This window comes from Rousettus aegyptiacus, unplaced genomic scaffold (assembly GCF_014176215.1).
Source record: "Rousettus aegyptiacus isolate mRouAeg1 unplaced genomic scaffold, mRouAeg1.p scaffold_m13_p_9, whole genome shotgun sequence".
Classification (NCBI taxonomy): Eukaryota; Metazoa; Chordata; class Mammalia; order Chiroptera; family Pteropodidae; genus Rousettus; species Rousettus aegyptiacus.
In genome coordinates this window covers 99095622-99107595 of record NW_023416312.1, presented here as the reverse complement: position 1 = coordinate 99107595, position 11974 = coordinate 99095622, and the positions used below count along the sequence as shown (strand labels likewise).

Below are 11974 nucleotides of genomic sequence, written 5' to 3'. Positions count from 1 at the left end.
CTAGTGTGGGAATGGGTACAGTCAAGGGAGCCTTCTTCAAGAAGATGATGTGCGAGCTGAGTCCCGAAGGACCAGTAGGGCTTAGGAAGTCAGTGGAAGACATCAGAGGGTGTTGCAGGTGAGTGAGTTCTGGATCAGTGAAAAAGAGATGTATGGGGAAAAGAGAGAGGTTGAGGGAGGAAGGGAGAAAATGTGAATAGCAGAGTAGAGCAATAACCACAAATAATTTAAAGGAGTTTATTACTTGTAAGTACCTCTATTGCAAGTATTAATTTGAAGTCTCCCACTCACCATCAGCCTTCAGGGCCTCTTAAGAAATGTTTTGCGCATAAGGATGATGGCCAGTGCTCCTGGTCACCTCCTTCTCCTGGTGGCATTGCCTGGTAGCTAACTACCAGTTACCTTGCTCCTCATTTCCTGTCTGGGAATAGACCAGAAACCAGGAGCATCATCATCTCTCTGGTCCAGAGAAGAATGCAGAGATCTCACTCCCAGCTTGCAGACAGACAGATCAACAGAGCAGGTGTTGGAGTGCCTGAGAGGAAGAGGCATCTCTGAGTGAATATCTCCTCTCCCTGTCCCCCTCCACACCCTTAGCCTGCCTTAGGAGACAGACACTGGGTAACGTTTGAATTACATACATGTGCGTGGAAATTGGGGATAGTCAGAACATATATTAGAAAAGCAAGAACCCAAACCACGTGGTAAGTGGCTAGGTGTAAAGGTGCCCAGAGAGAAAGGAGTATTGCTGCAGAGCACACCATTCTATCTGTAGATGGGCTTCTTCAGATCAGATTATTGCCTAGGCTCTCAGTTCCAGCAGACACTTTTTGAAGACAATTCAGCTGCTCCCCTCTTCCTTCCTCACACTTGGACAGGCTGAACCTCCTGGAAGCCAAGCCAACATGATCTACGATGTGCACAAGCTTAGCTGTTAGCTGGACTTAGAGGAGGGCTCCTGGGTGATTGAGCCAAAAACCTGGGAACAGAGGCTTTGGGAGAATTCAAGGCAACATGGGGGTAACGTATTCAAATGTGAAGACCTACACAGCTCTTCTAGCTCTTGACTTAAGGTCAGGGTTGGAGAGGCAGTTGGGCCCAAGCCCTATGGCTTCTCAGCAACACCTGGCTCAGGACTGTTAATCCCATCGGAAAGGTAATCGTCCTCATTGTTCTGCTTCATCTTGGTTTCCAGAAGTGTGATGCGCTGCTTGAGCTTCTGCTGGGCCCCTGTGTACTCAGCCAGCAGGCGGCCAAAGCGGGTGTACATGGTCTCCATACTGGTCTCCAGTTGCTGTAACTTCTCCTGCACATCCACCTCCATGCTGGCTGCCACCTCATTCTCATCTAGCAGCCCCTCCTTCATCAGAATCTCCCGGCCCCTCTCCTCCAATACCTTCTTAGCATCAGGGTACTCAGTCACAGCTTCCATAAGATCATCCTTGGACAAGCAGAAGAGATCTGAGTAGCCCAGACTGCGGATATTGGCTGTTCGTCGATTGCCCATTTTGCTACCCTTAATGTTAAGGATACTGATCTCTCCAAAGCAACTCCCAGCTGAGAGCAGGGCATACTGAGTGACACCATCATCAGCCACCACTGCCAGCTTGCCTTCCTTGATTATGTACATCTCCTTGCCAATATCCCCCTTGCGGCAAATATAATCCCCAGGGCTGAAGACCTGAGGACGGAGCTTCAATACCAGCTCCACGAGCAGGCCAGCCTCACAGTCCTGAAAGATGCGCACTTTCTTGAGTGTGGACAGATGGACATTGATGGCTATCTCAGCCCTCAGCTTGGCTGGCAGGTTCTTGAGAACTTCCCGCTCATCCACAGTCTTCTTATTGGTCCACAGGTAGTCGAACCACTTAATGACCTTAGCTTCCATCTCCTTGCTGACCTTGCGGAACTGCATGTAATGTTTGACAGCATCAATCTTGGCCTGGAACTCAGCCCGGGTGGCATTCATGTTGGAGATCATGGAGCCCACATTTCCCACGATGGTAGCAAAGATGAGGACACCAATAAGGAAATCAAAGATGACAAATAGATACTCCTCATCCTTTACAGGGGGTGGTGTTTCCCCAATAGTGGTGAGGGTCAGTGTAGACCAATATAGGCAGTAGATATATTCCCTAGCCAGGTAGCCATACTCAGGGTCAGTGATGTTGGGGTAAACCCAAGTATCGACCCCAAAGCCAATGGATTTGGAGATGGCATAGTAGATGCAGGCATTCCAGTGGATGATGACCAAGATGTAGAGAACCAGGTTGCTGATGCGGAAGATGTTGGGGTAACTAGTGCGTGTCTCAGTGCGGTCAAAAAATTCAAACATGCGAGCAAAGTGCAGCAGGCGGTTGAAGCGCAGCTCAGGGTTGTGAATGCCTACAGCAAAATAGACTAGGTCTGTGGGGATGATAGAAGCCATATCCAGTTTGAACTGCAAGGTGTGGATGTAGTTGTCCCGCAACTTCTTGGTATCTTTGACCAGCAGCCCTTGCTCTAGGAAACCTAGTGGAGATGTAAGCCAACACATCACCTCAGGCCTCAGGCCTGTCCCTTCCAATAAGCTAATGCATAAACTGTTCACTTAACCCTCTTTCCCAAGGAGGGGTATAAGAAATTCATGTAACAGGGCTGGCCAGAGGTGCCTAAGGGATCACCCCCTGGACTGAATCTCACTCAGTATGTATGTGCGGACCATGAGGTTCAAAGAAGAACAGGCACCAACCCAAGCCCCAGCCAGGCAGCTGACTTTAACAATGGGTCAAGAAGGCTCCCTGAAAATTTTCACTCAGGCCTTCAGACATATGGGTTTTGCTCCTGCCTCTCATTTGCTCACTTACCTGTGCGCAATCGGATGAAGAGATCCGCAACGTAGACTGCATCTGAGAAGTAGTCCAACACCAGCCACACTAGGTAGTAGCCTTTCTGTAGGTCACTGAAGCAGGCTCTACAGGAAGACATGGCTGAGTTTTACCCACAAAATAAGCCAAGGCCTCCTAGAGGTCCCAAACTGAAGTGCCTACTATGTGCAGGGATTAGGATGGCTACCAGGAGAACTGATGAGTCACAGGCATTCTGATACCATGGACACACATACTGACAAGCAACTTCGACTCCAACCCATATAATTATATAAGCATCATTACATAAGCATGACTACTGACAATTACTTATCTGTCTCATCCATTGGACTGCGAGCTCCAAGAACACATAGACCACCTCTTACCCATTACTGCATGCCCCATGCCCTAGCCCAGAGCACCAGGATTCACATGCTTAATGGGTTGTGAGTTGAATGAAAAATAAGTCATTGGAAGGATGAGCTGTAACACACAGCTGAACAGCCTCCATGGTCGTCTATTCAACAGACACTTATTGAGAACCCAACATGGAGCACTGGCCAGTCGAGGTGAGAGAGAGCTAAGTAGCTGGGATTAGACTAAGGTAAGTAGCTGGAGAGAGGTTGGAGGCTGCAGGAGAGTTTTAGGAGGAATTGATGAGATTTGGTGACTGAATGGTAGTGGCCTAGTCAGAGAGCAGAGTAAAGGATAGAACTCAGGGTTATGACACAGTGAGTGTAGCAGTCAAAGGGAGAAGCAATTAATTCTAACTGCTTGGTCACATTTAGAATAAGACTCTAACTCCCTCCCCTGGAATGCAGAGCCTGTGGAACTGGTCTGTACCTTCCTCTCTGACTCCCTCTCACATGTCAGCTAACATACCACCTCCTAAGAGGGATCTACCCTGACCATTCTTTCTCTAGTAGCTCCTGCCCCCACTCCCTGGACTCATCTTGGGCATTTGTTTTGTTCATGTTTACTATCAGCATCCCCCACCAGCCTGAGAGTTCCCAGAAAACAGAGACCATGTGTGTCTCATTCAGCACATTAACCCCAGCACTGAGCCCAGAGCTTAGTACCCAATAGGTGCTCAGTCTTTTCCTGGCCGAATGAATGACAGGTGGGAAATGCTGTCAGGGAAAGCTTGTGTAGAGAGTAGCTTTGGAATTAAGACTGTAAGAAAAATCTTCATAGGTTGAAAACGGAGAGAAAAATGTTCTCTTGAGGGTACACTATGTTATGATTCAAAGTAGTGAATGCTGGGGCTAAAGTGTGTTCAGAAGGTGGAGCTAGAGGAATGGCCTGGTCTAGAGGGCCTTGAAGGCCACGTTGAAGGCTTGAACTTCATCCTGTGGACAATAGGGGTCATTGAAGAGTTTGTGAGGAGGGAGTGACATAATTAGATTCCAGTTTTTACTAACCACACTCGTTACAAGTGTAGAGGATGCATTGGAAGGGGCAAGAAATGTCTGTAAAGAAGGGATGCAGGCCTGCCGTATTTGTCCCAGGGAGAGATGAGGGTGGCCTCTCTTTTGGACAAGGTTGGTGTGGATGGAGGAGTAGGAACAGATTACAGACACCAGGAAAAGGATAAAAAGTTAGACATGAAGCTGTGCTGGCATATTAAATCCAGGTGGTGGTGGTGGTGTTAGGGCAGAAGGAGGCGCCACTGACGAGCGGGGAATCCAGAAAGAGGGCTGGCTTAGGATGAGTTCTGTGTCCACAGCTACTACTGGTATGCTCCCAATCCCAGGGCCTGGAGACCGGGCTGCTTTGTCTACCACCCTTCCCAGACCCTTCCCTGCTCACCTTGCCACCAGCAGGCACCAGTTGTAGAGGACAAGCATGGCAATGACAAAGAGCCAACGGTAGTACCAGTCCCCAGCTGGGTCCAAGACAAATAGCTCAAATTTCTTCCTGAGGAGACAGACAGAGGCCAGGTTTGGAGACCAGGTCTCCACTGCGACAACATCTCCCACTCCCAGAGGCCAGGGATCCCTAAAGAGCAATGCCTAAGGGGGTGTGCAGGGTGAGGGGTAAGTAGCCTTAGGGCCCCATTTTTCAGGGATCCACAACCTGGTACTGGGCATCTGAGGAGAGCTCAGATGGGCAAGTGACACTCCCTTTTCTATTCTGACCCCTTCTAGGCCCATTGGCTCCCATGTTTTCTGGAGGCCCCTTGTCCAAAGGGAATAATGAGGGACAGTGCTTTTATTTGGGTGAGCTTTGGGGCTTGGGGAGGGACTTCCACAGGATGATAATGAAGGTTCGAGACCTGTTCCCACATCCCTCCCAGGAAGAAAGAGGAACTCCAAGCAAGTGAGCGCCACGTGCTTCCTGCCCACCCCGCCCTCCCTATTCGCTCTCTGGCCTCCAGCCCCCAAATCGTTTTCCCAGATGCTGCATCCTGCCTTGGCAAGAGCCCTTATCCTACACTGGCCAGAGGTGGGGAATGTCGGCTTGGCCAGACATCTGCAGTCGTCTACTCATTCCTCCTAGAACAGACCCTCCGCCTCTGCTTTCTCTGCCCTCGCCGCCTCCTCTTGCTCAGTTGTTCCTTGGCTTTCCTGCCAGCACGGCCTCTTCAAAGGCCCACCTCTGCTCCCACATTGGCGCTAGTATGGGCGCACTCTCAACGGCACTGTCTAACTGCACCCTCCTCTGCATCTACTGACTGCTGGAACAGAGTCTGCAACCAATCTCTCCCACATGCCCTTGCTACTTGCTTCATGCACAACAAGAGGAAATCTGGCAAGGGGCAGCTTAGGTGAGAAAAACCACCAGGGGTTCGTACGGCAAGTAAACTAATGGCTGTTGGAAAGGCCGTGGATAGACAATGGGAATGTTCTAGGCTTAAAATCACAGTAGATCTACCCTGCCCACCCCTTTTCCTGCCATGGCAAGGCTTGGTATAGGTGCTACTCTGCCTCTGATGGTGGCATAAGAAGTTCCACCAAGCCCTCTTGACTGCATGATTTAGAGCCCTTCCAATCCCACAGGCCGGACAGCTATACTTGGTGCCCTTGCCCTCGCCGTCCTTGTCGCTTTTGCCATCCCCTTGCTGTGTCGTCACGGTCTGGAGTTCAGGCCCACGGAAACGCTCGAGGAATGAGTCAGGTCTTGGTTCCTCCTCACGGAAATTCTTGTTGGCCCACTCTCTGATGACTCCCACCAGGCGGGCGATCCTAGAAGTGCAAGAGGGATCAGGAGCCAGAGAGAACCATGTTTTTAGAACCTGCACCCAGGAGCTCAGTGTCTGATGATGGAACTGGGAAACAGGCCAGGCCATTATTTCCCAATGCTAAGAGATGGGATCTTGGCCAGGGCAGAGGGTAGAGAGCTGGAGCTCAGGCATGATTCCAAATGCAGCCAAACGGCAATGGGTAGACTTCCTGTAGGGGGTGCCATCTCAGTTCATTACAAAGAGCAAATAGGAAGTTTCCAGGGCAAGATGGAAGTTGTGTTAAGAGAGGACAGGCCTGGAGAAAGGTTGGCCCAAGCTTCCTTATTTCTCTATGAAGCCTACAACTCTGGGCTGCAGACTTCACTGCTCTCTATGTAGAGCTGTCTCCTGGGAAAGATCCCTCCTCCCTCTCCCTGCCCCGACACTGAGACTAACAAGTCTAAAGGTAAGCTTCCTCTGCGACTCCAAGTTTGTTCATAGAAGCCTCCTCAGGAGGTAAGAGTTGAGCTAGGATAGCACTGACAATGTTTCCCAGAGGCCTTGGTGGAAAGGCACGGTGGGAATGGGAGGAAGAGAGCCATGGTAGCTACTTTGACAGTCCCCATGGGAGGGAGGGGGTAGCAGCAGGACCATGGTGGAACCTACCTTCGGAAACCACCCCTCCCCCGTTGGGGGTCATCCATCTCTGCCAGTCTCTGCAGTTCTGAAGAGGTGTCATCTTCAGCTGCAGACTGTGGCCTGCAGAGGGAGGAACAGAGTTGACCAAGGGTTCTCGAGGCATACTTCGTCTCCTATCAGCACTCTCCCCTCCTGGGAGGTGCTTAGACATCCTATGGTACCTTGAGAGAGTGTTCTTGAATTTAAGATTGTTTGCTGTGTGATAACGAGGCAGAGCTGGGAGGAAGTAGCAGCCTCCAGGCCATCTTTGAAATGACCAGCCTCAGAACACTCACCTGCTACTGGTCCTGCGGTCATCTTTGCCATTGACCTTGATGGTGGGAGGTGCATGATGGTTGTGATTATTGGCTGGGGAGCTCTTCACACCATTAGATTTTTCTGTCATCCTCCATGTACAAGTGGGACCCTCGCCTGCCAGGGAGAGGGCAAAGAGAAAGGTCAAAGAGGACCCTGACATCCATATAAGGCAGGAGAAATGCTGGTAAGCAGTAAAATGAAAACCAGGGCCCATTTAGCAAATGCTGATAAACCTGGGTATTGCTCCACCAGTGCAGGGCAGGGATACTCAGCATTACCTAAGTGCTAGGCTCCAAGCATCAAGAAGATCTAGTGATCTCCCCACCCTGATAAGTAATTAAAAGGCAAGAAATATTAAATTGCAAGATGTGTTCCTTTTTCTTTTACTCCAGTGAATTGTTTGACATACAAACTATGAAAGCTAATACAAAACAAAACAAACAGAAAACCCTTTAAGCCATCTTCTGGTGCCCTGTTTTAGAAAATGTCTGGTGCATGCTTAGGCTGCTGAGCAATTCCAAACTAGCCACTTCCCCCAAACTCCTGCCCAGTGAGAGGAGATGTATATCCTTGGCTCAAGGCAGCTGACGCCCACCCCCTGCCTTGTGGTTCTCTCCCAAGACCATCCCAGAGCTCATGATTCTCAGGTAGGAGTTCCATCCCTCACTGACTTCTTCAACCAGGGGCACTATCTCTGGGGTTCCTTCCTTTCTGTTCCAATTACATTCTCTCCAGCACCCCCAAAACAATGTAACTGAAGCTAAGAAACAGAGAGGAGTCCTATGGGTGGGGCAGGCAGTAAGGAGGAGAAAAGGGAGAACTCCAGTGGGCTCCATACGCAACGGTCCCAGTCAGGACTCTCTAGTCTGGGCCACAGAGAGCCTTGGAAGGACTAAGCAAAAACACGACAAAGACAGCATTACATTCTAGAAATATCCTTGGGGCTGCTAGGTGGAGACTGGATTATCGAAGGAGCAAGAACATAAACAAGGTGGGAGAAGGCTGGAGAAGATTGTGCCACTGGAGCATGAGGCAAGACAGAGTGGAGAACTATTTAGGAAAAATGAACAGGACTCAGAGAAGGATTGGGTGTGGGAAGCGAGGAAGAGAAAATTAGTGCGATCGTGCAGGAAGAGACTACAGAGTGAGGGTCCAGGCCAGAGCCCTAGAGAGGCCCGACATTTAAAAATTTAGTAGAGGAAGAAGTACCCACAAAATAGGCTGAAAGAGAAAATTCCAGAAAAGAGAAGATTTTGTTCTACTGTATCTTTTGCCATGGAATCAGGGAGGTTGAGGCAGGAGAGACTTGGAGCAGCAATTTCCTGCTAAGACCAGTTGGTAGGCTTTACCAGATTTGGTCAGAAATGGTCACCAAAACCATTGGATTGCCTGTGAACCGCCCCCCCTCCCCAGCTTGTTCCAGCTTCTGGAGCTGTCACCATGGTGATAGCACGCAGGTCGACCTCTGTGGTGAGTGGTAATAACAAGCAGCCTCAGGGCTGCTCATCTGGCACTCTCTGTGGGACCAGAGAACCAGGATGCTAATGAGGGGACCTGAGGGAGAGGAACTCGCTTGGACCCTAGAGGCAGTAGACCATGGAGATTGAAACTTCCAAGCAACACAAACAAAGCTGGGGCCGCTACCACTGATCAGGGTTTCAGGGCTGGTCTCCTAGAAGTCTGAAAATTTAGAGGGGATATAACACAGTGAATGAAGTTCAGGGGTAGAGGAGAAGCTGTGAAAGACAAGTCTATTGCAAGGATGGAGGGGAAACTAGTGTGGGGAGGCTGGACCTGGGGTTCAGAGTGAGCTGTGCTTACAAGAATAAGGCCAAGAAGTCCAAGAACAGCCCAGAGAGGATACAAATACCAGACAGAGGATTTAAGACAGCCTGTTACTGATGGAGAGACAGTGCTGGCCCAGCCTGCCTGCACTTGCATCTCTCCCTTCCTCACCGATCATCCCCAATAGCACTGGCCTTGAGCCCACACGAGGGTAGCTCTGGCGGCACATGATACGAATTATCCCATCTCTAAGGTTCTGGGACCAAAAGAGATTCCTCTGTCACGATCCCTGTTCTTTCTTTGCCAGTAACAAGCCCTTCCCTGAGCCTGGATGCCCAGAGGCGCCTGTTTTGCCACACATACTACCCTACATCGGAATCGCCCCTTCAGGCCACTTGTCTGGGAACAAGCCCATTCCAAGAAACTTTATCTAGTCCCAAGACTTCAGTTACCGTTATGTCCCAAACCAGATGTCTCTCTCAAGCTGCCCACCCATATCTCCAGCTGCTTCTCCTTTGAGGCACCTCAAACACAGCATAGCTAAAAATGAACTTGATGCTCTTTTTGACAAATTGGCTTCTCTTCCAATTTACCCACCTCGTAAAGAGGCTTGTCCTCTAACCAGCAACTCAAGCCAGAAACCTGGATGTCAACCATACTCCTTGTTTCTTTCGATCATTATCACATCCAAGCAGCCTTTGTCCTTAGTCAACTGTCCTCCCAAAGTGTGAAAGCTCTGTCTATCAACAGTTCTCTGTGTCCAAGGCCCTGTTCAAGTCTTGAGCCTTTGCTATCACTCTCTAGGCCTGCTGCAACAGACCGACTATCCCAACATTCACTGAGGTCTGGGAGTTAAAGCTCTCAGAGAGGATGACCTACCCCTGTAGCATGAGAGCATAGAAGGAGGCTAAAGGGAGAGTTCTCAGGAGCTGAAAAGGTGACAGATGGCTTGAGGAACAAAGTGGAGGAGAGTGAAGATGACAGACCCCTGGGAAGGGAGAGTCTCAGGAGCAGAAGAGTTCGTAGGGTCATCACCCCACCACAATGTCTGGAAGAGCAGGGCTTCTTATAGAGTCTGAGCCTTCCTCTCTTTGAGATGAGAGAGCTAGAGGGGGCCTGTATTCACTAACAGGGTCCTAGCTGGTGATCTTATCCAGAGCAGCCTCAGGAGTAGTGGGAAAATAGGGAATATTTTGCAGGGTTTCAGAGTAAGTAGGAGATGAGGAACAAGAGATAGAGAATGTAGCTCTCTTTCTAGAACCTCGACTGAGAAAGGAGATAGCGTGGGAATTGGAGGGGACTTGCTTGTGAAAAATTCTCTGTGTTGCAATTGCTGTTACCTTTTTTTACAGAAAGGAGATAATAAAGCAAGTGCAAAGGTTTTGAGGAGGATTCAATAGATAATGAAAATATGTGTGCTCATGACCAACTCCAGTTAATGCCGGAACTCATGAAAAAGATGGATATGGTGGATCCAGGTACCAGAATTGGCGAGAGAATTATCAAGTACACAGGTGAAAGGGCCACTGACAAACAGGCCAGGAGGGAAAGAGGTTATAGACAAACATTTAAGATGGGGGTAAGAGTACAGCGAGAGACAGTTTAAGAAGCTCACACACAAAAATCCCAGCATTCTCAGTGAAGCAAGAGAGGCATCGGGCAGCAATAGATGGAGACTTTGGATGAAGCCAGAGGTTTTCAATAGCTGCTGTGAGGAAGCACAGGGGAGACCTGGGGGAAAGACTGGGCCGAACGAGGAAGACTACAGACCATGGAGTTAACAGAGAAGAGAGGTAGGCAGAGGTCCTAGATAGAAAGTGGAATCCTCAAAGAGGGAGACTTATAAACCAAGAGTAAGTCATGATGATTCTGCAAAAAGCCCAACATCATTTATGGTATACTTCTGGGCCTCTTTTCTCCTTATCTAAAAGTTAAACAACTAGCACAAAGCTTTTATAGAAAAACCAACCTGGTCCAAGAAGTCTCTTGGATGTTGGCTGAAAGCATTCTGAAGACAATTCTTTCAGGGATATTAAGGCCAGAAGGGATAAGTTAGTCATATAGCCAAAAATTGAAGCAAGAGCTATTAACTTCAAGTTTGAGACCATTCAAGTTCTCACAACTGGCCAGTGCTCTATTTTTTTTCTTTCATTCATTTAGTCCATACATATTCTCAAGGCACCTGCTGTGTACTGGGTCTGTTCTACATGCTGAGGTTCTTGAGCTAATCTAGCAGAGTCTCTGACCTCAGTGTTTCTCCCAGAAGAAAAGAGAAAACAGCCAAGAACACAATTCATCCTCAGTCACTTGTTCATTCACCTCTATTGTATTTCTCAGTGGCATTTAACATAGCTTATCTGCTCTCTCCTTCTTGAAACAGATTTCCATTCCTGGCTGTCCTCATACCTCACTGACTACTTCTTCCAGTCTCCTATGAAGAAGCCTCTTCCTCTTTCCTAACTCTAAAGTTTAGAGTGTCTTGAACTCAGTCTTTGGATGGAATCCTTATCTTTTACGTCTTCATCTTTCCCTCATCCATTCTGTGACTTCAGACACATCAGTATGCTGATGATTTGCAAGTTTATAACACCAGCCTAGCCTCTCCCTTGAACTCCAGTTTGCCTCCTTGACATTACCACTAGGATATTGAATAGGCATCTCAGACTGAATGTGTGCAAAATTGATCTTGCCTTCCAAACTTTATCCTTCCATACTCAACAAAGGCGAGGCCGTTCTCTTAGTTATTTAAGTCAAAAGCCTCAGAGTTATCCTTGATTCTTCTCTTTCTTTCATACCTCCACATTTATACATGCAAATCACATGGGATCTACCTTCAAAACATGTCCTGTATCCAATCACTTTTCACTATTTCCACAATTAGCACCTCAGTCCGAGATACCATCTTTTCTCAGTGCCTGGCACATGGTAGATGCTCAATAAGTAAGTTTTAAATAAATAGTCAATGGATGATAACCTGCATCTTTCATCTTCCATTACTTCCTCTCTTTATACTTCTATTACTCACCTTAGGCCTCCACTATGTCAATTAATTGATTTTAAAGGAATATTCAACACTTCTGCTTCTGGACAAGATGGAGCAACAGGAACCAGATATACCCTCCAGAATGAAATAACTAAACTTAGGCAAAATATATGAAATAACAATTTTCAAGACATTAGACAT

The 11974-nt window shown here is 48.3% G+C and overlaps 1 protein-coding gene across 1 annotated transcript; it reads right to left on the bottom strand.

The window, feature by feature from the left end:
* Positions 1-842: 842 nt before the first annotated feature.
* On the bottom strand, positions 843-7100 carry CNGA2 (cyclic nucleotide gated channel subunit alpha 2). The gene is made up of 6 exons (XM_016164584.2): positions 6984-7100; positions 6676-6768; positions 5861-6031; positions 4656-4763; positions 2847-2953; positions 843-2511 (listed from the first exon to the last, which is right to left on the bottom strand). Exons 1-6 carry the CDS (start codon positions 7091-7093, stop codon positions 1106-1108), a joined length of 1995 nt encoding a protein of 664 aa, XP_016020070.1. The 5' UTR covers positions 7094-7100; the 3' UTR covers positions 843-1105.
* Between the last annotated feature and the right edge of the window lie 4874 nt (positions 7101-11974).

Bases quoted from the DNA above. Each gene is read 5' to 3' on its own strand.
- CNGA2 (XM_016164584.2), bottom strand. From the start codon at position 7,093: ATGACAGAAAAATCTAATGGTGTGAAGAGCTCCCCAGCCAATAATCAC. The intron at 6,032-6,675 runs GTAGGTTCCACC...TTGCACTTCTAG, and splicing joins GGGAGGGGTGGTTTCCGAAG to GATCGCCCGCCTGGTGGGAG. The intron at 4,764-5,860 runs GTATAGCTGTCC...CTGTCTCCTCAG, and splicing joins GGCGAGGGCAAGGGCACCAA to GAAGAAATTTGAGCTATTTG.